The 26,967-nt window shown below is 34.3% G+C and overlaps 2 protein-coding genes and 1 long non-coding RNA gene across 3 annotated transcripts; 2 read left to right on the top strand and 1 right to left on the bottom strand.

The window, feature by feature from the left end:
* Positions 1 to 207: 207 nt before the first annotated feature.
* Positions 208 to 1,885, top strand: LOC130988372 (beta-amyrin 28-monooxygenase-like). The gene has a single exon (XM_057912194.1). The coding sequence runs from the start codon at positions 231 to 233 to the stop codon at positions 1,653 to 1,655; it is 1,425 nt and encodes a 474-aa protein (XP_057768177.1). The 5' UTR covers positions 208 to 230; the 3' UTR covers positions 1,656 to 1,885.
* A 571-nt stretch (positions 1,886 to 2,456) lies between these two features.
* On the bottom strand, positions 2,457 to 3,615 carry LOC130988365 (uncharacterized). Its single transcript, XR_009090071.1, has 2 exons — positions 3,254 to 3,615; positions 2,457 to 2,684 (listed from the first exon to the last, which is right to left on the bottom strand). It is a non-coding gene; the product is annotated as an uncharacterized LOC130988365 (long non-coding RNA).
* A 14,983-nt stretch (positions 3,616 to 18,598) lies between these two features.
* Positions 18,599 to 21,116, top strand: LOC130988356 (beta-amyrin 28-monooxygenase-like). Its single transcript, XM_057912184.1, has 3 exons — positions 18,599 to 19,745; positions 20,394 to 20,581; positions 20,668 to 21,116. Exons 1-3 carry the CDS (start codon positions 18,794 to 18,796, stop codon positions 20,965 to 20,967), a joined length of 1,440 nt encoding a protein of 479 aa, XP_057768167.1. The 5' UTR covers positions 18,599 to 18,793; the 3' UTR covers positions 20,968 to 21,116.
* The last annotated feature ends 5,851 nt before the right edge of the window (positions 21,117 to 26,967 follow it).

Below are 26,967 nucleotides of genomic sequence, written 5' to 3'. Positions count from 1 at the left end.
CGCACCACATATACTCCCAACAAATTTAATACGCTAAATGGAAAAGGGCAAAATATGAGCAGACTCTTTGGACTAAAATAAATGCTTCTATTCCAAAATTCCCATTCCTAACTCCTTCCTTCCATCATTGCCATCGAAAACCACTACTATACCCTTTTTTGACTCTTCCTACCTCACTCCCCCTATATAACATTGATCAATCAAACAAGCAAAGTACTACTACGCACAACATGGAAGTCTTGTACATGTCTCTCTTCTGCCTCTTTGTGCTCTCATCCCTCTACTTCCTCTTCTACAAGACGAAAGCGGGGGCCCGGCTGCCCCCGGGCAGGACGGGCTGGCCCGTGATCGGGGAGAGCCTCGAGTTCCTCTCCACCGGCTGGAAGGGCCACCCGGAGAAGTTCATCTTCGACCGGATGGCCAAGTACTCCCCCACCGTGTTCCGCACCCACCTCCTGGGCGAGCGCGCCGCCGTCTTCTGCGGCGCCGCCGGCAACAAGTTCCTCTTCTCCAATGAAAACAAGCTCGTGCAGGCGTGGTGGCCGGCCTCCGTGGACAAGATCTTCCCCTCCTCCACCCAAACCTCCTCCAAAGAAGAGGCCATCAAGATGAGGAAAATGCTCCCCAACATCCTCAAACCCGAAGCCCTCCACCGCTACGTCGAGATCATGGACCACATCGCGCGCCGCCACTTCGCCGACGGCTGGGATAACAAGAAGGAGGTGGTCGTCTTCCCCCTCGCCAAGAACTACACCTTCTGGCTTGCCTGCCGCCTCTTCGTCAGCATTGAGGATCCGGCTCAAGTCCAAAAATTTGCCGAGCCATTCAATCTGTTAGCGTCTGGTTTGATCTCCATCCCCATCGATCTGCCCGGCACTCCCTTCAACAAGGGCATCAAGGCCTCCAACTTCGTGAGGAAGGAGCTCGTCGCCATCATCAAGCAGCGCAAACTCGACCTCGCCGACGGCAAGGCCTCCCCCACGCAGGATATCCTCTCCCACATGCTGCTCGCCACCGACGACAGCGGCAAGTCCATGCACGAGCTCGACATCGCCGACAAGATTCTAGGGCTGCTCATCGGGGGCCACGACACCGCTAGCTCCGCCTGTGCCTTCATCGTCAAGTACCTCGCGGAGCTCCCGCATATCTACGACCGCGTCTACCACGAGCAAATGGAGATCGCGAGATGTAAAGCGGCGGGGGAGTTGCTCAAGTGGGAGGATGTGCAGAAGATGAAGTACTCGTGGAACGTGGCGTGCGAGGTGATGCGAATGGCGCCGCCGCTGCAGGGGGCGTTCAGGGAAGCCCTGACGGACTTCACGTACAACGGGTTCTCCATCCCGAAAGGGTGGAAGCTGTACTGGAGCGCCAACTCGACGCACAAGAATCCTGAGTACTTCGCGGAGCCGATGAAGTTCGAGCCGGCGCGGTTCGAGGGGTCGGGGCCGGCGCCGTACACGTTCGTGCCGTTCGGAGGGGGGCCGAGGATGTGCCCCGGGAAGGAATACGCGAGGCTGGAGATACTGGTGTTCATGCACCATCTGGTCACCAGATTTAAATGGGAGATGCTGATTCCCAACGAGACCATTGTGGTGGACCCCATGCCTATTCCTGCTAAGGGTCTCCCTGTTCGTCTCTTCCCTCACCGATCTTGAATCCAATTGGCAATTGCTAATATTCTTGTAGATAACATGCATGCTTAATGCCATCACACTCCATAATCGACTTTCTACGTCTTTTGCTTTTCTTACGTTTTTGTATTCTTCTATTAATGCTTTAATTAGAGGTAAGTACTCCCTCCTCCGTCCACGAAATGAGTACCCATATATAGACGATACGAATTTTAAGAAATGTATGAAGTGTAGTGTGAATAGTTTAAGGGTCTCATTTTTTTATTAAAGAGATTGTGGGGTATACTTGCCAAAAAAGGAAATTAGTACTCATTTCGTGAACGAACCAAAAAGAAAATATGAGTACTCATTTTGTGGACGGAGGGAGTATTAAACATAAGAGTTAATGGGCTCAATTACCCCTTCTTGGATAAGAAAAGGAAAAAATGACCACCCAAATAAAAATATGGAAAAACTAGCATTTTTTAATGTAAATGTACAATTATACCCTTAATACTGTTACACACTTTTTTGCAAAAGTGTGTAATGACGTAAAAGTGTGTATAGGGATGTCAATCGGGCCAGCCCATCGGGTTTTCGGGTTAGCCCTATCGGGTTCCGGGTTAATCGGGTGCGGGCTAATCGGGTTGGAGGTTTTTTCGGGTTGTAAATCTTCAACCCTAACCCTAAACATTCGGGTTTCGGGCTAGCCCATCGGGTTGGAGGTTTTAAAGGTGTAAAAATAAAATTATCATTTGTATTTTATTATTTTTAATGATCTAATGTATAATGTATAAAATATAGTACATAGATATAAATTATATAACAAAGCATGAAATACAAAAATATAAAATATTCAAGATCGCATAACATATAAAACAAGTTAATAACAATAAATGTTCAACTTGTTAAAAAAATAAAAACAAAATATTCAACAATAATTTGAAATTAAGGAAACAAAGCATCTCAAAAATTAATATAAAGTCTAAACATTTGAGTAACACTCTTCTTCAACATTGATAATATTTGGTGCTTCAACTTGATCTATGTCTTCTTGCTCATCATCTTCACCATCTATTAAAAGAAAATAATATAATTAAAGCATAATATAGTTCGATAATTTGAAACACAATAACAAAAAGGGAATCTTACATAAGTGTGTCCACAATGTTTATTTGAAACAATGAAGCAATGAAACAAGCCATTAATCAACAGCAAGCTAAATCCTTATATGCAGAACATAGTTTAACCATACGAAAAAACTACCTTGTTTCACAGTAGAGCCTACCTCAAAATTTTCAACATTAACTAAACTTGCGAATTGAAACTTTTGCAAAGGGTAATTACAACAGAACATCCGAACTTCATGAGACTATATGATCTTTTCCAAATATCAGTAGGCTAGTTATCTTAACTTTACAAAACTCGCACTTTGCCACTTTGAGGTCTATATTTTTCAAGATTTCAAACAGCATTCGCTCAAAAACTATATGAACAAAAACTTAAAAATTTAAATTTAAAATAAATAAAATGAAGCAACCAACATTCAACAAGTTCAGGTGAGCGGCAGACGGCAGTTGCAGAAAAAAATTAGTAAATTACTATATTAAAATGAAACTAAAAATGCTTGAAAAATTACTCACCGGAGTAGATGGAGTGAGCGGAAATTGCGGCGGACTAGAAGCAGCAGACGACGACGATAGCTGCTCAGTTCAGGTGGGAAGAGGCGCGGCGGTGGGAGATGGAGAGGAGTCGAGGCGCGATGGCGCTGGCCCGCTGGGCTCAGGTGGGAAGCGGCGTGGTTCGGTGGTTGCCTGGTGGGAGACAGATTGGGTTGGATGCGCCGGAGAGGGGAGGCGCGGCGCGGCGAGGCGGCGTGGCTAGAGGTGGTGAGTCTGGTGACTGGTGCGGGGTCGGAGGTAGAAGAATGGAAGAGTGGAGGCGCGGCTGAACTGATGTATGAAGCAATTCAATTTCAACCCCTAAAATTTTAGTATTTTTAATTTTTTTTTTAAATCGAGTAACCCGACGGGCTGGCCCGACAACCCGACGGGCTGGCCCGCTTCAACCCGCCAGCCCGAACGGGCTAGCCCGATTTGTTATCGGGTTGTGATTTTTCAGCCCTAACCCTCTAATTTTGTCGGGTTATTCGGGTCGGCCCACAGGTTTCGGGTTGGATTGACATCCCTAAGTGTGTAACTGTGAAAAAATGTGTAACAATGTAAAATACATTGTTACACACTTTTTCAAAAATCGTGTAATAGTGTATTTTACACTGTTACACAATTTTTTACAAAGTGTGTAGTAACGTAAAAATGTGTGATTGCGAAAAGTGTGTAACAATGTAAAATACACTGTTACACACTTTTTCGCTTCTAAAATGTGTGTAATAGAGTATTTTACACTGTTACACACTAAAAGGGTATTTTAGTCAAAAATATTATTATTTCCATATTTTTATTTATATGGCTAGAATTTCCTATGACTAAAAAGTTTTGGCTATGCATCATTTTATTCCCCTTGTTTTACTTTCACCCCAACAATATCTTTCAAATTTAAATTTTTTTGCTGATAGCATTATTATGGCTTCACTTTCCATCCACTTTCAATTCACTCAATATTTATTTATATTTAATTTAAGTTTCACATTTATTCTTTATAACTTAATATAAATTATTTTAATAATTATATTTAAGTAAAATAAAAATAAATTAATTATTTTGTAAAAGATAATATAACAAAAAGTAAATCAAAAAAATGAAAAGGAACGAAAACTGTTGGCAAAAAAATATCATTATTAAAATGCATTTTATAGATAAAAAAGAAAAGGAACCTAAAAAACCCTTGAAGGCACAAGAAAAGCAGACTAAGGGCCGAGCCTCATTAAAACCTTTTTACGGAAAACTCAGTGGGAAAAACCGTAAAAAGGAAAAAGAGTACCCGTCTAACAGAGAAAAGAACAGAGAGAGAAGAGCGGAAGAGAAAGTTTCGGGAACTCCGGCCTAACCATCGTCCCCAAACAAACTCGGCTCTATCCCCACCAAAAAACGAGACAAAAGAATGGTAGGCCGAGGGCCGGTGAGACGCCGTCGCCAACAGCCAACCAAGAAAAGAAAACGCAAAGAAAAAGGAAAAGCAACACGGCCGGTTAGACGCCGTCGCCGTAAGCATGCAAAAAGAAAAGAAAAGTAGAATGAAAATGTAAAATAAATAACAAAAAGAAAAGAAAAAAAAAAATCTATTTCGCCCAATGTCAGATGAGGTAAAATCACATCCCCTCGCAACTCTCTCTTTAAGTACCTCTCCATTGTTGCACCACGGGTTACTGATACATCTCTAATGCATTAGTACTTTAAACAAAATAAAAAATAATAACAACACTACAATAAAATGTTCGAGTAGCAAATATTGTGTGATAATAACAACCTAATGTGTAATAAAAATATTGTGTGATAACTTTAATTAGATGTAGCAAATTTAGTTACATGTCACAAAAAAAAAATTATTACTACATTTTTAAATGTAAAAAAAATTATTTTGTAGCAAAAGTAAATAGAAATATGTGTGGGTGTAGCTAAACTTTTATACATATATACAATATAAATATTTTGAATTTATGGATACTAAAAATATATAGAATAATTAAACTTTACATTTGCATAAGATTTTTTTTTTAATTTTTTTTCTTTTTTTAAAAAAAATTATGAATATAAAATGATTCTCGTGCATTGCACGGGAGAGACAATTTTTTATTACTTGAAATAGGTTTGTCGAAATTACGGAAAAATCTTAAAAAATCTTTTTTATTAAAGTTTATTTTTTTAATTAAAGGTTATAGCTCCCACACATAAAATAATTCCGAACCTATTGCTTAGAGCTTGAAGGGGGAGTGTCTTACCAACTAAGTTGATTCCATCATCTTTTAGCTCAAGTTTTAAAGACCAAATGTATTGTACGGTTTGTACCTCATTTTCTTTTTTGTCCATTTTAAACAATTATGAGAGTAACATCAATTTAATTACCGATAAAAACCAGCTCGTAGTCTCGTACTGTGCAAACTTGTACATCAATCCTCAAAATTGTATTGTAGGACAAAAGTAATTGTTTATAGAAGAAACTCTCAAACAATTGGGTGAAAACTAATTAATTAAGTACTAATTACAAAATTCGGTATCGGAATTATCACTGTACATGTTGTGCTTGTAGATGCTACTTTGTGTATGCATTAGATAATTATAGTCAATCTTTTATCTATTGTGACTTGTGAGTGTGACTATGGCTTTTTACGATGGATAAAATTCTCTAGAAAGGATACAAAATTATTATACGAATATAGAAATATTAGTGCATATAGATGTCCAATTCTGTAGTATGTATGGGTTTTCTTTGGGTAGTATGTAGACAAACAGGGACGGAGCCAGGAATTAAGTTGGGGGGAGGGGGGGTGAACTTGTGCGGGGATTCGGGGGCGGCAACCCCCGAGAATTTTTTTTTGGGCATTCTGTATATTTAAGGTATTTTTTTTATTAAAATACGAGCATAATACTAATAATAACGAACAATATTTTCATAGATTATATAGTTTCAGTATATCACAAAACTTTTTTTGGACATTCCGTATATTTAAGACATTTTTTATTAAAAGACAAGCATAATAATAATAATAACAAACAACATGTTCATAGATTATATATTTTCTATATATTACAAATTAGTTTCAATACATTATAATTTTTTTTAGCATTTCATACATATTAGGCCTTTTTTTTATTAAAAGACAAGTATAATAGTAATAATAACAAACAATATTTCATAGATTATATAGTTTTAAATAACAGAATTATTCTTAAATTAAGTATATATGAGAGAATATAATAACCAAATACTCTTTTACAAAACAAAATTATTTTATAATAGGTATAAACATATATTTATATATATTAAAAAAAAAAAAAAACCTCAGAATTTGGGATGGGGCTCTAGCCCCCCTGCCTCCGTCCCTATAGGCAAATGACTTTCATAATTCTGATTAGTTGAGTATTTTTTTTCAGAGCCAATGTGCAACGCTTGTGATGGATAATCATAATACTCTCTTCGTTTCCATCTTCATAGAATCATAGTCCTCTACTCCTTTTCGGAATGTCTCAATATATTGTTCACTTTTTAAGGGGGGTGTATTCGTTGTGGATTTCCACAGACTTTAAAAAGTCCATGGAATTTAAATTCCATGGAATTCACATAGATTCCAGACGACTTTCAAAGAATTCGTGGTTGGATTTCACCCCGATTTTCACTGATTTTCGAAGAATTTAGGGGATAATTCTGGAATTGAAATCCATGATGCCAACGCCCGCTGAGTCCCAGCACCGCTGGAAACCCAGCGACCGCTGGGAATCCAGCGAGCGCTGGAAACCAAAAAGGCATCATGGAAACCCAGTGTTGAGCAATGCATTGGGCACCAAAACGGCACAGCAGCGGAGAAGTGAGGGGTGTGCCGGGGCGGTCCCGGAGGAGTCGGGGAGAGGAGAGATGGTGCGGCGCTCACACTGCGCTGGGGGACTGTGGGCCTGCGGCAACGGCGTGGCGAGAGACACGGAGCGCGTAGAGAGAGAGAGGCAGAGAATTCAGACTCGCTCGAATCCAGCATATGCTGGAATCCAGCATATGCTGGACTCTCTCAACGGTGGCTGAGTTCCAGCGCTCACTGGCTTCTTGGCCGCGGGCGCTGGAACTCAGCGCTCGCTTAAAATTTCATGGATTTCAATTCTCGTGGTTCTTGGCCGGATTTCGTCGTGTGTATTTTTTGGATGAAATCCATGAAAGTCATTCCAGATTTTAAGTCAATGGAATAACGAATACACCTAGATTTGTATGGATTTTAAAAAGTCTGAAACGAATACACCCAGATTTATATGGACTTTTAAAAGTCTTAAACGAATACACCCAGATTTCTGCAGACTTTTAAAAGTCTGGAACGAATACACCCAGACTTTTGAAATCCATAGAAATCTATTAAAATTCACAACGAATACACCCCCCTAAATTAAATTTGCATTAATTTCTTCTTTTACAAAATTTACATTTTTTGTCTTTCAATTAATATAGTCAATCATAAAATAAATAAGGGTAAAATTAAATAATTGCACATATAATTTATATTTTTCAAACAATATTAATTGCACTTTTTTTAATATGTGCAAAAAGTAAAATGGACTATGAAGGTGAGATGGATGGAGTATTATATACTCAAATCATGATTATCATGACTGGTGATTCCCCCTAATTGATTAATGATGTGATGATTAACTTAAGAATCTTGAATTTAATCAATTAGAATTTAGAGGGAATTATCACTCGTGATAATTATGATTTGTTAACTTTACTTATAATATTTGTTCAAACATTGAGTGCTCATTTGATTCAAGTAGAGGAATGGAAATGGAATGAATTCAAATAAAGGGAAAGAATGGTAAGAATAATTATTCTCTCTGTTCATATAATAAATTTGTCACAATTTCCTTTTTGATCCGTCCACAATAATTTTATCACTTCCATTTAATTATAGCAGTATGGTCCACACATCTCCACTCACATTTAAAGTGGAACCCTCACTACACTAATAACTTTCCTAACATTTTATTAAAATATGTGTCATCCAAAATGTGATAAATATTTTGTGGATGGAGGGAATATTACTTTAATTGAATGTATAGTTAACAATGAAAAGAAATCACTAATAAATGATTCACTTTCTTTTGTTTATCCTCTATTTTGAGGTGTAACAAATTGATTGATTAGGTTACCCTCAAGTAAGAGCAATGATTAAATCATTGTTCAAATCAAATAATAAATAATAAATTTAATTAATTAAATTTATTTTCAACCTCAAAAAACGTTCAATTAAACATGGTTTTAATATGCCTTGAAAATTGGTCTTTTAATGTAAAGAACTCAAGAAAGAAAATCCGGTTCCGGTCACAATATTAAGCAGTAACATAATACGTGTATTTCCTGATAATTGAACGAACAAAATACTGCAATATTCCCACCCCTAAAAAACTATTGTGTACAATTTCATAACATGATGACCTTTAGATATTATTACAGCACGTAATATTTAACTATATAATAATATTACCTAATGACTATTTATATTGGGAAGTCGAACGATGATTGTTGAACTCTGAAACTCCGTTTTAAATGCATAGCAACACGTTCATATATATAAATTCATTGTCATTAATTAATGTTGTCAGTGTCATTATAAACATGCAGCTCTCACTGAACATTTAAATATACAATAATAATATTTTTACATTCTTAATTTTTTATTTTTAAATAGATAATCGAATAATAGTTTCTCATTTTCTATCATGATAATTCGAACACCCAATATATTAATTAGAGGAGAATCGTGCTAATTGTATTTAATTTGTTGTCAATTGTCATAACATTTTACCTCTTTCTTGCTTGCAAGTGAGAAATACTAGATATTCGTAATTAATTATATTTCAACGATATACGCAACATATTGTAATTAATTAATCATGAGAGAGAAAGAAGAATTGAACAGGATGGCTTGGTCCCTAGTTTTGTTTCTATTCGATAGGGGGCGACATCTCCAGTACTGGAATTACATGGAAAAATATATCCAAAAAAATTCTTCCGTTATTATTATTATTATTATTATTATTATTATTATTATTATTATTATTACAACAGGAGCATCCAATAATCCATTGCAACTCTTTGTATTTAGTTATCCGCCTAATTATGGCGTCATTTTCGTATTCTAAATTGAAGATTCTTGAAACAAGAAAAACCAATTAAAGTAAAGAAAAGTCAAAAAATTGAAGATTCATGAAACTAATTTATTCGGTTTTTTTAGTTTCCATTTACTGTCACAGCCCCATGCTAATATAAGCTAACCGCGTGCGGGGTTAATTAAACTTTTAATTTGGAATGGATTCGATCGATCGACAATTTTGTACATTAATTTACGGGTAAATATCATGAAAACCCCTGAACTATACCCATTTTATCAAAAATACCCCGAAACTTTCGAAATGTTCTCTAAACCCTCAAACTATCAGGTTTTTATCAAATATATCATGCATTTATTTTTCGGTTACCAAAAACGTGATGTGGCTCGCCGGATGCCACAATGTAATTTATATTATATTTTGTTTAAATGACATGAAAAAAACGACTTCGTTTCATACCATATTATACCGCGTTTATCCCTAATTCTAGGTTATTAGCATTAATTTCAAACACGATATGAGTCAAATTTAAATTTCAGAGTGAATTTTTTTAAAATAATATGGTACGAAATGACGTCGTTTTTGTCATTGCATTTTAAAAAAACTAAATATAAATTACATTGTGGTATCCGGCGAGCCACATCACGTTTTTGGTGATCGGAAAATAAATGCGGGATATATTTGATAAAAATCTGATAGTTTGAGGGTTTAGAGAACATTTTGAAAGTTTCAGGGTATTTTTGATAAAGTTGGTATACTTCAGGGGTTTTTATGATATTTACCCTTAATTTACTTGAATGAATATTACTCCAATTTAGTCAAATTGAATGTGCAATATATATAGAGTTCACTTGGTCAGCGGCGCTGAAAATTAAGCTTCTCGACCTACGTTTAAAAAAATTACTATAAATATAAGCATATTATAAATAGAAAATACAGTTTAAAAAAATTACAACATAATTATATAAGTCTATTACAATTGAAATCTACGAGTTTTCATTAACTGAAACATTCTTTATGAAATTCATTGCAATAACACCCTTTCAAACTAAGTATATATATTTATTGGGGATTGAAGGTTTAAAGGTTTGTTATTATATACATTAATTAAATATATATAGGGTTAGGTTCTATGGAGAACAACAAATATTCAAATAACAAAAAACATTGAACATGTCAGTAATTCCCTTTGAACGTTAAACGTTCGTAACAGTCATTTCGTTGAACATATAGGGGGTCGAATCTCATAACCCCCAAAAATTCAATGTTTATTCACGCCCATGTTCAACGAAATAACTGTTACGAACGTTTTAACATTCAAAGAGAATTATTGACATGTTCAACGTTTTCTGAATATTTAGTTTTCTCCATTGAACTCTTTCCAATATATCTATCTATATATATATATATATATATATATATATATATATATGTAAAAAGATTTGTGGGGGCACGTGCCCCCATAGCAGGTAGTGTGTGTCCGTCTCTGATGGTGATAATACAGTATTAGGTATTTGGATAATTCATAATCAACCCGGATAATTTGTATTTGTTAACAATATTGATCTTAATGGACATAAGTTTAATAAACTTTAAGTATCAGATTAGTGAAGATGGTTTAAATCGGATCAAATACTTTCACATAAAAAGGAGAAAAACGTGACCTGTTAAGTATTGGATCGTCGATCTTGCTATAATCACAAACAGAAAAGTATTGGATCTTGGCGGAGATTAACTTAGCTAGATCTTCGTAGGCGTGAAACTTGAACTTCTTCTTGAATGGTGAGAACACGAACAAGTTTTGAACAATTTTTAACATTCAAAGAGTGATTATTTTTTATTCTTTTTATATTAAAACTAATTTTTATATTTAGCATCTTAAAAACAAATAGTATTTTATTAGTTCTTAAAATATTAAGTCTCAAATTTGATCATCTGAATGTACTTATATATATATAATCCCAAACCAAAAATAGAAATTTATATTTCCCGCTAGAATGAGCTCCACCATAAGCGTTTGATCTTTGTTTGCGCGCGTGCACCACATTGATACTGCTCTAATACTATCACTATATATTATATCACGTGCCACATTTTGAAGATATTTATTGTCATATGCTCACTTTTATACTTTTTTTTTAGCTTTTTTTTTTCAGGTTTTTATAGGGTTTGAGGTTTTCCCCGTGTTTTTATAATTTGCCCGTGATTTTGTAGTTTTTTCTTTGTATTATATTTTAATTTGTAGTTAAACAATTGAAAAAAAATGAAAGGATAGGGAAAAAAAAGTGTTTTGCTACACGTAAAATATGTATGTTTGACTCTGGTTTCGTAGCCACCGTATTGGAAAAAAGTGTAAGCCCACAATATTCGTAGACATTTTTCTTGAAATTAATGCTTCAAATTTAAAGTATTTTTTGTCCTTTATCACCAAATTTCAATAACATACTGTTTTGATTTCTTTAGTGAAGGTCAGTTTTTGATATTACATATATCGCTCGGTTTTAGAATTGTAAGGATGAATCTTGTGAGGAATAATTAATTAACGTAAACGTGAGAGTTAATATTTATTTTCGAATTTGTGAGAGCTTGTATACGTTAAATGCCAAATAAATTTTGAAAAACTATTTTAAGAATGATATTTTGAATTAGGATTAATTAATATTTAAAATAGGATTTGATAATATATTTTTTTTCCATGGATGTCGAATAAATCAAAGGTGATGAATAATATATTTGGGAAAAAATATTTTTGGAACTGTAAAATTAACAAACATAAAATTGGACACCTGACGAGTATATATAGCTTGCAATTGGAAATTTTAAATGAATTTACATGTTAATCGAGATAATTAATTTGATCCATAATTTATATATGTATATATAAAGTTGATTGAGATTGATTTAATGAATATGGCAAAGCTTAACCAGTAATATATTTCTAACAATAAATGATGGTTGACTTAAGCTACTAGCCACATTTTTATTTATTTTTATATGGAAACTTGTGCTAGCTTAATGAAGCAAGTTAAGCTTAATCATAAAATAAAAACAAATCAGTTCATTATTATAAGAATTGAAATACAATTAATTGAACAAGAAAATGTAATTTTTTTTGAACAGTCAAATTTGATAATAATTAATATATATGTCAGTTACTTAATTTATTTTAGAACTCTACATTTCGATAGTGTAAGTTGAATATAACATAGTATAACATTTTTCGTTTAGCTTCATGAACTATAGCTTGTTTCAGTAAAGCCGAACAATATTTGTATATATATCGATAGATTCGACGTAAATAAATCTGTCTTGTATATACACAGACACAGCTAGCCAATTAATTTTGTTCATACACTTTTCGAAATTATATGTAGCAAATGTTAGGTAATGAGGTACTATATATTAAATGCACTCAAATGAGCTGATTAGTTTGTTATGAACTATTGGGAAATGTCACATTCACGTACGTGTTTATGGTCCAGCAATTATCAATTTCTTGAACCGTAGAGCTTTATTTTTAATCAATAACCCTAACATTGTTTAAGTATGACTTTGGTCTCCTTTTGTTTGTGAGTTTGTCCATCCGAAAGCAATTACGTTTCGTACGTATCCGATCAGATATAGATCCATTTTTTTTTAATTGTGGAGTATAAATAATTATAAATATACGTTAAAAAAAATTCTACATAATAATCCAAGTTTATTGGGAGATTGGGGATTTAAAAGTTTGTTCCCTCTGTCCCAACTTTTAGATTTCATTTAAGAGTGACACAAGTTTTAATAAAATGATTGAGAGTGTTGTGAGTGGAATAAGGGCATCACCTTTCATGTGAGTGTTAAAATAATTAAAGTGGAGTAAGAGAGGGGGCATAAATAAAACATATGTAAATTCTCATTTTAATTAAGAAAATATGGGAAGGAGCAATAAGTGTGAGAAAGAACATAAATATGAAGCAAGGAATGAAGACGAACACCCAATTTCTGTAGAAAGTCTCTCTCTTTTATAAATCTTATCAACATGCCTCTCTATGGATGGAAGGAAACTATTTATAGGGGACTTCACAAGGGGTAAAAGGGTAAATGGACTTGAGTCTATCTCTAACAGACCGGTGAAGTCGATCACGGAAGATGACAGTGACGATTTTATAAATCTCGAGGCGATTGACAGAGCATAGAAAACCCTGCGCGCGATGAGGGAATTGAGGTTGAAGAGAAGCGACGGCGGCGACGGTTTGACGGCGTGTGACAGCGAGATGGTGGCGTGGGCGGTGCCGGAGGAGTTTAATTTTCCGGTGGGCAAAAGAAATGGTGGAAGTAGGGATGATTATTTATCCACGGGTAACGGATATCCGTGACTACCCGACCATAATAGGTATGGGTTTGAGAGGCATTTGATATCCATGGATAGTTCCATGGTTATAATTCACTATCCATTTAGTTCGCGGGTATAGATTTGGATACTTACTATCTATACCCGCGAAAGATACTTTTGAAAATACCCACGAAATACCCACGAAATACCCTTAAAATATGGGCTTAAAATTGGATATTAACTTTGGATTTAAAGTTTGTCATTTGTAAATTTGAACATCGATGCAAGATGTGTATTTGAACTATGTGATTTGTGGTGAATTTCTTTTTTCATGTTAAATTTGTTATTAATTTATATTTAAATTCTATTTTGCAGGTATCCAGTGGATAGCGGGTGGCGGGTATTCGATGGGTAGCGAGTATCCGCAGGTGGCGAGTTTGGATAGCATTTGATATCCATGGATCGTTTCATGGTTAAAATTCATTATCCATTTAGTTCACCAGTATAGGTATGGATAGTCATTATTCGTGCCTATCGTACCCGATTGTCATCCCTAGGTGGAAGGGCTTAATTGCACCCAAATTGATGGTGGGTTCCACCACCAATGAAAAAAAAAAATAAAACACTTAATGGAAACGGCCGTTAAGGGAAAGGGCTTAATTGCACCGAAATTTGAACATCAAAAGTTTGATTGGACTAATATCTAGTATAGACATGTGAATGTGATAGAGGTGTTTATGTTAAGAGTGTATTTGATACTTAATTATTTTTTAAAAATAACTATAATATATTTTCGTGAACAAATGAAAATGACAAATAATGATACTCCCTCCGTCCCGCCCAAGATGCTACATATTCTTTTTCGGACCGTCCCAACGAAGATGCTACATTTCTATATTTGGCAAAAATAAGGAATTTTAAACACTTAAATATTAACACTAATTAAGTATTTCTTTATTACCATCTCTCTCCTACTTTAGCACTTTATTACATTCTCTTTCTTACTTTATCACTTTATTACTTTCTCTCTCTTACTTTATCACTTTATTATTAAACACTTAAAACATTAATCTACAACTCTTTAAATTCCGTGCCAAAAAGTAAATGTAGCGTCTGTAGGGGGTGAATCCAACAATTACGGAAGTGACGTCAGTCACGTCTGAATCGACGGGCACTAGCAACCTAAATCCACAAGCAACATTAGAGCCCTCCGAAGAGCACCGGTGGGGGTGTCGATGGAAGGGCCTCCGACGCTCAAGTCAGTAAACAGATAGAAATATTAAGCGTAAGTAACGTAACGAAATAAATAAATGGTAAAGAGAAGACAATAATAAGTGATGTATCCGGAAGATCGGGGTGTCCCGAAAGTTGGATGAAAGCCAATGAGCGATGTGGAATAAGGGACGAAGGACGTCCGTGCTAGCGGGGCTAGTCGAGCGATCGGAACCTTTAAGAGTTGTGAGCGTGGAGGTGGAACGGAAGAACGGAGAGAGCAGGAGATAACGGGAGTTAGTGATCGTGAGTGCAAGAATGAATGTCAGTGACGGCGGATTAAGGGGCGACGGGCGTTCGGGCTGGCGGGGCTAGTCGGATGATCGGAACCCTAGAAAGTTGTAAGCGGGGAGATCGGGAATGAGAGATCGTGTGCGAGTGCAAGAGTGGATATGAGTGATTGTCCATGCCCTGATTGTGTTAGTGAATTAGTATATATAGGTTACGGGCCTGCAGGGAGGCGGCTAGGGTTAGGGTTTACTGGAATGCTCCTTGAAACCCTAGCGGTTCCGATTTCTTAGGGAACGATCTTCCGTGACTCTCATATGACCTAGTCACCGATTAACTGTTGAGTTTAGGTTTTTCCTAGTGGGTTCGCGTATTTCCCGCATATGGGCCTACTTTGAACCTTATGCCACAAATGTGGTATGGATCGCTTTACCGGGCTGGCCCGTTGGGCTGTATAGTTTCGGCTTATACGGATATTTCCCATTACAGCGTCTTGGCCAGAATGGAGGGAGTATATTGTTGCGGAAGGGTGGGAATATATTTTTATAATTCCCCTACGGCCTAGCTAGCTTGTTAATGCCTAGCGTGCTTGTGGTTTCATTTGCTTAATTAAATGCAATTTCATACTACTATATATAAAGTCAATAGGTAGTCAACCACTGAATTACATAGCGTGTAATAGTATCAACAAAGTCATAGTCTCACATTGAAGTAATTGGTCGATCTTGACTTTCAAACATGAACAAAAGATTGTAAAGCTTTTCACATTGATTAAAGTGGTGCAATGGACGTTCACACCTTGACCACTTCCAAAATGCAGCTCCTGAGAAATGTGCTGCTCACAGCTCACATAAATATACCTATAATAGCCACCCAATTTTAAGCCAACCATGGACGGACTTTCAGTACCCCGCAATTCATTTTAATTTAATTAAAAACATATAGCTAGCCCATTTTGACCTCTTAATATTCGCATACCTCAACTGTCAGTCTGTCACAATCCCCACCCAATTTTTTTAAATTAATAATCTAAACATGGTTACCTTCTCCCACCTTAATTTCTTAATTTCTCTTATTCATGCGTATGGGTGAAATATCAGGTGATAACTACATCTTTTTATGTGAAAGTTGAGAATTATAAATAGATACATCAAATATATGAATAAAAGAATTTTTTTTTGAAGCCATGAATAAAAGAAAGTTAAATAGTGAACAATTAAATATAACACGTAAATAAGATCTGGTCATCCTTAGTTCATATATTTTATGTATTATAATTATTCATGACCTGACTCTGTCTTGTTCACGTATTTTATGTGTTTATCCATGATTCTCAATTCTCACGAAAAAATATGGTTCTCACCTGATCCTAATCCTATATATATAGGGGAGCGTTTCAATGAGATCCCTTATAATATATTCTAAGATCTTAGATTGATTTGTAAGTGTTGATTTAATGTATCCTATGACTAATATTTATCTAGAGAGGAATTTTTTTTACCTCAGTTCAAATTCTGGAGGGAGCGAAAATTTTACTAATTTTTTGAATATCGTAATTCAACACTATATATTGTCTTATTAAACACTATATACTGTCTTATTCAATACTATATATTATTGTATTCATTAGTCTCACGATCTCAACAAAAATAGCAATCTCAGTGAAACCTATATATATATGTTTATTAATTTTTTATAAATGCATATATATATATATATATATATATATATATATATATATATATATGGACGATATAAAAAATCAAGGGAGGTAAAATCGGCAAATGGGATCCTCTGTCCCAAAATATAATGTGTACCACGTGTACCACTCTTCATTTCTTTATATTTATAAATTATTTTTTATTCCATTTTAATTTATTATGCTTTTATATAATATAAAGATAATTAACAAGGGTTCACTCATCCATTTAGGGTTTATAATTATTTTTTTATATTTATTTGAATTAATAATAGATTATTTGGGTTCATTAATTCAAAGTTAGGGTATATAATTTTTTAAATTTTAATTTTTCAATGATAAATACTAATTAGAGTTTATAATAATATAATAATTTTTATTTTTATAAAAAATAATTTATAAAACAAAGAAATGAAAAATGGTACACGTGGTACACACAATATTGTGGGACAGAGAATCCCATCTGGTAAAATCGGTAGCTAGTTGGAGTTTAGATCAGTCATTGTTGGGATAGGATAAGATGCGGTGTCCCGTAATTTATATATGTTATCGTATTTTATTATTATATTTATTATTTTTAATATTTTTTATAAAAATAAAATTTATTAAAATATTATAAATTTTATTTCAAAAAATTAGACTTCTTTTAAATAATTATATACCATACATTTGAATTTATCAATATATTATTAGCTAATTATGGTGAAATTAAATAATAAAAAATAATTATATTCTCTAATATGATAGAATAAATCATAGTTAATAATTACAAAATGAAACTGAAACATAAAAAACTGAAATTGAAGAAAAATAAGTAGAAAAATAAAAATAATTAAAAATAGAACCCAAACTGAGATATCAACTATGACATTCATAGTTACTTAAAAAGGTAAAGGGATTTAATAAAAATGATTTATTAAGCATTAATTACTTAAAAAATAAAAATATCATGTACTCTAAGTATATAGCATGTTTAATAAAATGGATAATTTTAGGAATTGAGTATTCTTTCATATGAATAGGATCATGTAGTACCATGTCCTTAGCTAGTACGTAGTATCTAATCTTGACCACATATTTTGTACATGTGGCACACCAAGATTTTGCACGTGGCAATGAACTTTCAAGGCAAAATCTGCAGAGAGGTAAAATCGAAATATATTTTTCGGATATTAAAAAAAATAGATTATCTCAAAACAGACATGTTTTACATGCATATAATTTCACACAAAAATGCATAACTTTGAACTGAAAAATCCAGATTTCTGAAAAAGTACAATGCATTTTTTGTACAATTTAATGCATTTGTGTGTGTTCTATTATGCATTTTTGTGTGAAACTTTATGCATGAAAAACATGTTTTCCCAGAAAATCTAATATATATATATATATATATATATATATGTATGTATATTCACTTTTTTTTTAATATCCGAAAATGATTTTTTGAGTGTCACAATCTTGATGCGCCACGTGTCCAAAGTGCATGGTCAAGATTGGATACTACGTACTATCTAAGGACATGGTACTACGGGAACCCAACCCTTCTTTCATAAGTTATATATATAGGAGAATTTTTTTTTTGTCGAACCATTAATTAATTTCATATTTTTCAGAAACTCCGGACTTAAGCTGATTAATCTATTCGAGTGTGATCAACACGTTGATTAATTAAAATAAATTTTGATATGCAAATAATTGAGGCGATCGAGATGGGGTTAGATAAAAGTAATAGAATGTACTATTTATGAAAACTAAAAAATGGAACAGTGGAGATCTTGGCATTTCTATGAAACCCTCTCTGACTCTCTCTCACTAGCCTTCATGCATGTGTGCCTATAAATAAGCTCAAATCCTATACCAAACTTCACACAAACAGCATTTCCTCAACTTTTTCTCCGGCGATCAAATGGAGCTCTTCTACGTCTCCCTCCTCTCCGCCTTCGTGGTGGGCGTCTCCCTCTCCCTCCACTTCCTCTTCTTCAAGGACAAACCTGCAGCCGCCGGGCTCCCCCCCGGCCGCACCGGGTGGCCCGTGGTGGGCGAGAGCCTCGAGTTCCTCTCCACGGGCTGGAAGGGCCACCCGGAGAAGTTCATCTTCGACCGCATCGCCCGCTACTCCTCCTCCGTCTTCCGCACCCACCTCCTGGGCGAACGCGCCGCCGTCTTCTGCGGCGCCGCGGGCAACAAGTTCCTCTTCTCGAACGAGAACAAGCTGGTGCGCGCGTGGTGGCCGGCCTCGGTCGACAAGGTGTTCCCCTCCTCGTCGGCGTCGTCGTCCTCGCAGGAGGAGGCCATCAAGATGCGGCGGATGCTCCCCAACTTCTTCAAGCCGGAGGCCCTGCAGCGCTACGTGGGGATCATGGACCACATCGCGCAGCGCCACTTCGCCGACAGCTGGGACGGCAACAAGGAAGTCGTCGTCTTCCCGCTCACCAAGAACTACACCTTCTGGCTGGCCTGCAGGCTGTTCGTGAGCGTCGAGGATCCCGCCCACGTCGAGAAGTTCTCCGAGCCCTTCAGCCAGCTGGCGTCGGGGCTCATCTCCATCCCCGTCGATCTGCCCGGCACGCCCTTCAACAAGGCCATCAAGGCCTCCAACTTTATCAGGAAGGAGCTCGTCGCCATCATCAAGCAGCGCAAACTCGACCTCGCCGACGGCACCGCCTCCCCCACGCAGGATATCCTCTCCCACATGCTGCTCACCAGCGACGAGACTGGCAAATTCATGCACGAGCTCGACATCGCCGATAAGATTCTAGGGTTGCTCATTGGGGGCCACGACACAGCTAGCTCTGCATGCGCCTTCGTTGTTAAGTATCTCGCTGAGCTGCCTCACATTTATCAAGGAGTCTACAAGGGTATGATCATTCATTTCCTCTCTCGATCAACATTAGTTAAATTCCGACATTTAGGTTTAATATTTTGAATCTCATAACTAAATATATATGTATATAAAAATTAACTTTTTAATTACAAATTTTTATTCCATTAGTATTTTCTAGTAATAATCATTTAGATCGATAATATAAATGACGTGAGCAAGACTTATATAATAAATATAGTTGGTGGGGATATGAACCAAGAAATGTGAATAATTTGTCAACAGAACATGAGTTATGTCTAAGGCAGTATATAAATATGTATTTCTTCGTGTCAAAAGTGGGCAGCTGTGGTATTATTTGGAGTTTTGTGTAAATTTTTCTAATCAAGGCAGCGGCCTGCTTCTAGGTATTAGTCAACCAACCCTTTTTTTTAATATATAATTCATTTTTATGATGTTGAAATACATCAAAAAAAAAAAATATCTGGAGGCAACCAATTAACTTAATTTAGTTACCCGTGTTTGTATTAAAAATTTAAAATAAAAATTTGTAACATCCGGTGATGCAAGAAACAATCCGATCGTATGCCTAATTAATTTGAGAGCTATTAATGCTATATAATTTATTTTAGTTAATTATCCAATTGATCAATTAATTAACGTATTTATATATTTATGATTTCAGAACAAACGGAAATTGCGAATTCGAAGAAGGAAGGAGAATTGCTGAATTGGGAAGATATCCAAAAAATGAAATATTCATGGAATGTAGCATGTGAGGTTTTAAGACTTGCGCCGCCTCTTCAGGGCGCTTTCAGAGAAGCCCTATCAGATTTCATGTATAACGGCTTCACTATCCCCAAGGGCTGGAAGGTAATTACACATATACATATCTCCACAAATTAAATAATTGGTCATAGTAGTACTATAATTTATATTAACTATACTATATGTTACAGATCTATTGGAGCGCAAACTCAACCCACATAAATCCGGACGTCTTCCCGGACCCTAAGAAGTTCGACCCGTCAAGATTCGAGGGAACGGGCCCCGCCCCGTACACGTTCGTCCCGTTCGGGGGCGGGCCGAGGATGTGCCCCGGCAAAGAGTACGCCCGATTGGAGATCTTGGTGTTCATGCACCACCTAGTGAGGAGATTCCGGTGGGAGAAAATCATTCCCGATGAGAAAATCGTTGTAAATCCGATGCCCATTCCGGCCAAGGGATTGCCTGTTCGTCTTTACCCTCACAAAGATTGAATCTTCACCTATTAATTAGCTTGTATGATCTCTTGTATTAATTTGTTAATGTTTTGTTCTAAGAATGATCACATCAGGGCATGTGCTTTCTTTTATATGTTTTCTTCAAATGTCTAATAAACCAATTTAAGAAAGTGATTTATACTCTATCTCTCCTAGATTTTTGTGGGTATACATGTAAATTTAATTTGGTGCGCTTAATTAATTCCTTATTTACCAGTTCTGGACATTTCGTTATATTATTTTATCATCACAAAAAAATATACATAAAAAAACAACCGTACGTAAATAAGTAATAATTATAGTATTTTTTTTTAATAAATATTGATTAATTTATCGAATTTATGATTTAGTTAAAAACATATTTAGATCAATTGGGAAGTTCAAAGCTTGATTGGGGAGATTAAAGTTAGACTATGGAGTTGGAACAAGATTTTTAAATTGAATGATAAGGAGATGTGTTTCTCCTCATGGATGTCTAGATCAATTTCTCATGTAATTGTGTAACTCCTTCGGTACCTCTGGTGCCAAATGTTTAATTCATCCTCTTTTTCTGATCAAAAAAAAAAAAGTTAAAAACATATTTAGATTTGACACCTAAAATTTGAGCCCGCCAGCCAATAGTATAATAGGCTCAAATTTTCTAATATTTAACTTTTGATTGGATTGAATAGTATACTCCAAGAAAAGGAATAAAGACGTGCAAAACTAGGCCTATCATCAAGCCATGATAGAGTTGTTTTAACTAAAATAATGTAAAGTTCACATAGTTGAGAGTTTTAAATATGTGGAATTAATTTAATATCGTACTAATAAATTAAGACTTTGTGCTTTGGACTCTCGAATTCAACATCAACTTAGCCCTCCATGTTTGAAACTACATGTCATAAATCAAAACGAAATATTTTAATATTTCTCTCTCTCAAACTTCGTCCGACCTTCTTCGTTATATATGATCTTTTATTTTAATTGATGTATCTTATTTTATGTATATTATATCTTTCACTGTTTTCTAGTGGTTGGTTTAGTCCACTCATTCAATTTAGTAATGAAAGGAAAAAGATAAAGGGAAATTTAAGGATTTAATTAAATTGATGTGCAACTCAGCCAACCATATCCATGTGCAATTCACCCCACCAAACATTTTGTCCATTAATTTAGATATTGTTTCTTGACCATTTTGGTCATATTCTTACATAATTGAGATCTTTATTCAATAACAGTGTCTTGGACAGTGGGGGAAACGCGATAACAATTTGAAAATATTAATAAATAAAAAACATTACGGTTTGTAATCTTTGATGGATATGCTTATGTTTGCTTGTTGGAAAGAAAGATTCCAAGAAATTCCATCTCAACTCTCCAACTCAACATCTCAATTAATATTGGTTGTTTGAAGTGATCAAATTAATTAGGAATTTTAGGTTTTTTCTTAACTATCCCTATTGTTGTAATATTTTTCGATGTTTGTATTAATTTCCTTCTATTATTGCTTACAATATAATGTTTTATATTGCACACGTGGTGTGTATTACAGGAAAATAAACATGCGGGTGAAAACTTATGAATCATCTATATATTACTCCCTCCGTCCCGCGAGTCTTGACACGTTTTCCTTTTTGGGCCGTCCCACGAATCTTGACACGTTTCCTTTTTGGGCAATAATTATTACATTCTCTCTCCTACTTTATCACCTTTATTATATTATCTCTCATACTTTATCACTTTTATTACCTTCTCTCTCATACTTTATCAATTTTATACTTTATTAATTGCACATTTAAAACACTAATCTACAACTCCTTAATTTCCGTGCCGAACCCAAACGTGTCAAGACTCGCGGGACGGAGGGAGTAATTTAAGCTCGTGTACATTTTCGCATTGAATATCTCTTGAATAAAAGGCTAATATAGAATAATATCATATGTATAGAAACATAACATGGGAAACTTTCCCAAATAGCAATTGTGTCTCATCTGCGTTAATTTGGATGCGTTTCCAGATTTGATTGCACCATTTGGATATTTACTAAGACTTTTGGTTTTGTAACTGTTTCTTCCTCTTTCCACATATAAAAATTGCCATTTATGGAATATTTCAAGTATCAATTTTATTTCATTGTGGCCACTTTTATTTGATTCTTAATAGACGCGCGCCCTTTACATAGTTCTATTGACCATTATGTGAGATCCAAACAATGTTAATTAATTAAGTTATTAGAGCCTTTTTATTTTTTGTAATATTGCCAACGAGAAATATTGATGTTAGATGCACATGCACATGCACATGATGTGATCTTCATTGATAATTTTGTAGTTTATAATATCAAGGTTCATTTTTTATTTGAAGTATAAAACTAATAATAAGGTCAATTTTGAGATCCGTAATCATCTCGGACGTCTTCCATAGAAGTTATTAATAATTAGGTTATGCTAAAAAAATTAATTAGTTATGAGTATTACTCCTCTTTTTGCATGAAAAAGAAAATTAGTTACTATGGTAAACCTATGGCCTAGGGGTAATTTAAAGAAAATTCAGTCGTTCAATAATTAAAAAGGGTGAGACCCATAACGACAACTTAACTCATATGTCATGTTTACTTGACTCTTACAAAACTTGGATTAACGTTTCCCAACAACAACAATAACGTTGACCCAACAACATTATTTGTGAGAACGGGAGAACCATCAAATCTAATGCATCTACTGTAAAAATTAATGCATTTGCTGTTAAAATTAATGCACTAAAAAATTTTAAAAAAAATGCTCCATTCAGGATTCGAACCCAGGATCTGCATTCATCCAACAAGATGATGCATCCACCGTAGATCTTGATGATCGAATGGCTGAAAATGGTTCTCCGGTCTTCTTTTATTTATGGTTCTTTCTTGAACCTCTCCCTATATATATATATATATATATATATATATATATATATATATATATATATATATGTGTGTGTGTGTGTGTGTATTAAATGCATCAATGTGTATCTTTCACGATTTAAAAGCAATTTAATGCCGAAGCTATTTCATCCATATTAATTGGCCCGAAATTAATAAACGGACACGCGCATGATAGAAAATGCAACAAATGTTGAGGGGTTAAGAGGTAATGAAATAGATTGAGATAACATCATCGCCAATATTGCACCGATTACACCGGTGAGAGCGTTACCTGTCAGCGATCACCCTTTAATTTAAATAAATTAATTAATTCTTAAAAAAAAAAAAAAAAAACAACAACAACAACAATCATACACCAGTTCTCGATATCACTTAATTAGTCTTTTCAATTGATCAAGTTTTTGTTAGCTCAGCTACGTATATATTACTTAGGAAACCAGGGGCGTAGCCGGGGGGCTAGGGGGGGCTGAACCCCCCTCCCAAATTTTGAGTTTTTTTAAAAATATATATATATAGATATATGTTTATATTATAAAAAAATTATTTTACAAAAGTTGATTAGCTTGTTATATTCTTCCATTTATAATTAATTTAAGGATAATTGTATTATTTAAAACTATATAATCTATAAAAATATTATGGAGTACATTATTACCACTATTATGCTTGCCTTTTAATAGAAAATGCCTAAAATGGATGGAATGTCCAAAAAAAATTTGTTTGCTATTATTACTATGCTTGTATTTTATTATTATTGATTCTAACTTGTAATTTATTGAAAATATATAATTTATGAAAATATTGTTCGTTATTATTGTTATTATGCTTGTATATTAATAAAAAAATGTCTAAAATGTACGAAATGACAAAAAAAAAAGTTTGTAATATATTGAAACTATATAGTATATGAAAATGATGTTCTTTATAATTACTATTATGCTCGTCTTTTAATAAAAAATGCTTTAAAAATACAGAATGTCGTAAAAAAATTTGTAATGTATAGAAAATAATTTGTTATATATTTAAATTATATAATCTATAAAAAATGTTGTTCTTTATTATTATTATTATGCTTGTCTTTTAATAAAATAATGTCTTAAATACACGGAATGTCCAAAAAAAAATTCTCGAGGACTGTCACCTCCGAACCCCGTGTAAGTTCAGCCCCCTCCCAAATTAATTCCTGGCTCCGCCACTGTAGGAAACTGAAATTAATTTCGTATTCGTATAGTAATGCAAAAATTGCGTGATGATGCATGATAGATGAAACTGATTGGCTACATTTAGTTTCTCAAGATGTATAACCTTACCAAAACGAGCCCTAAATATATATACCTTATTTCTGCAACAGCCCATCATTAAATTTTTAGGGCCTACAATCTCGTACGAGGGCAAAGTCTCTTTGATCGATAAATTTATGGAGGGAAATGGAGGGATAATAAAAAATTTCTCCATTTAAATGCCTTATTTGTTTTCATTAATTTTCTACAAAATAAACTTTCACCATTTCTCATACCTTGTTTTCATTTCAAGAAGTGATAATATTATTCCTTCATTTTTTATGTGATAATATTTATTTCTCCCTGAAGTGAAAATGAGAAATGAAAAATTGTGAAATTCTTTTTTCTTTTTTTTTTCATAGAAAATGAGGAAAAATAAAATAAAATTTAAAATGATAAACTTTTTTTGCTATATACCCCTTTTTTGTTATCGCACCCTAAACCCATGTTTGGTTGCGCGTTTTTGGAGGTTGGAAATGAATTCAATTAATTGAATCCATTAGTTGTTGTTTGATTTGGGTAATGTGTTAACAATTATCCTTACTTGAGAGTTGAGGGTATAATTAATCCAAGCACCCAATTTGTTATCCTTCAACTCTTACTAGCTAGTGATTCCTTTTTATTGTTAAACCAAACACTCAGAGTGTGTTTACTTTGGTTGTAAAATTTTTATTGGAAAATGATGGATAAGAAAATATTATATTTTTCTTCTTTTTTTATTATATGTTTACAAAAGATGAGAGAATGTTGAAAAATATTTTCACACCCCTTACTTAGGATAATATCCAATATTGGAGAGAAAATGAGTGAAAAGTAGTTGTCCAAGAAAATATTCAACCATGCCCGGAGAAAATTTTCCATCAAAGTAATTATGTGAAAATGGTGAAAAATAGGTGAAAATATATTTTTTCTCTCATTTTCCATCAAAGTAAATGCACCCTAAAAAAATAATAGTTATTATTACTATTCCTCTCCTTTATTTTATTCCATTTCATTTCCAATTAAACTTACACGAACAAATTAATTAAATTAAAATATATTTGGCTTTCACACCAAAAAATGGCATCCCTGGTTACTCACCAAAAAGAATATGCTCTTAAATTAATATACCGTCACAAATCGTACATATAAACGCCAACACTTTAATGCCAAATCTAAGTAATACTCATAATAAATAAATTGACATAAAGAAAAAAAGATTATCATCTCTTAAGGAATATTTATTTTTCATGATTGACAAGATGCATGATAGAATATATATTTTTATCCTCAAGAGAAAGATCATTCTCACCATTTTAATAGAACAAAAATTAAGCAAAATTAACTCAAATGATTGAAATAGTCGAGAGTTTTGAGATATTCCAAAATTTCAATCCATCTAAATAAAAAGAAACTAACCTTACTATTTTTATCTATCAAGCTCAAGCCTACTTCTTCCAAATAAACGCCCCCTTAAAGATTATAAACAACAGATCGTTGCATGAGAACATATGTTCACAACCACCACACCACGAGAATGCTGCACAATTTGGAAAAATTAGTTAATAACTTTTCTATGTAACAACAATATACTGCACAAGTAAAGACATACAAAATTTTAGAAAATTAATCATGCAACCCTCCATTTCCGTTGTTTGTAACAAAAACAAAATAAACAGATACCAACTCCACCTACAAATTCTTCACACAACTAATACATGTAAGTATATTATGCATTGGACGTCTCAGATTCTTTCGCCGGCATCGCCGTTGATCGACATCGTCAGATTCTGCAGCTCAAGGGAGAATTCTATTCTTTGTCAAGTGGGCTTCAAA

This window comes from Salvia miltiorrhiza, chromosome 1 (assembly GCF_028751815.1).
Source record: "Salvia miltiorrhiza cultivar Shanhuang (shh) chromosome 1, IMPLAD_Smil_shh, whole genome shotgun sequence".
NCBI lineage: Eukaryota > Viridiplantae > Streptophyta > Magnoliopsida > Lamiales > Lamiaceae > Salvia > Salvia miltiorrhiza.
This window is presented reverse-complemented; position numbering and strand designations above follow the sequence as displayed.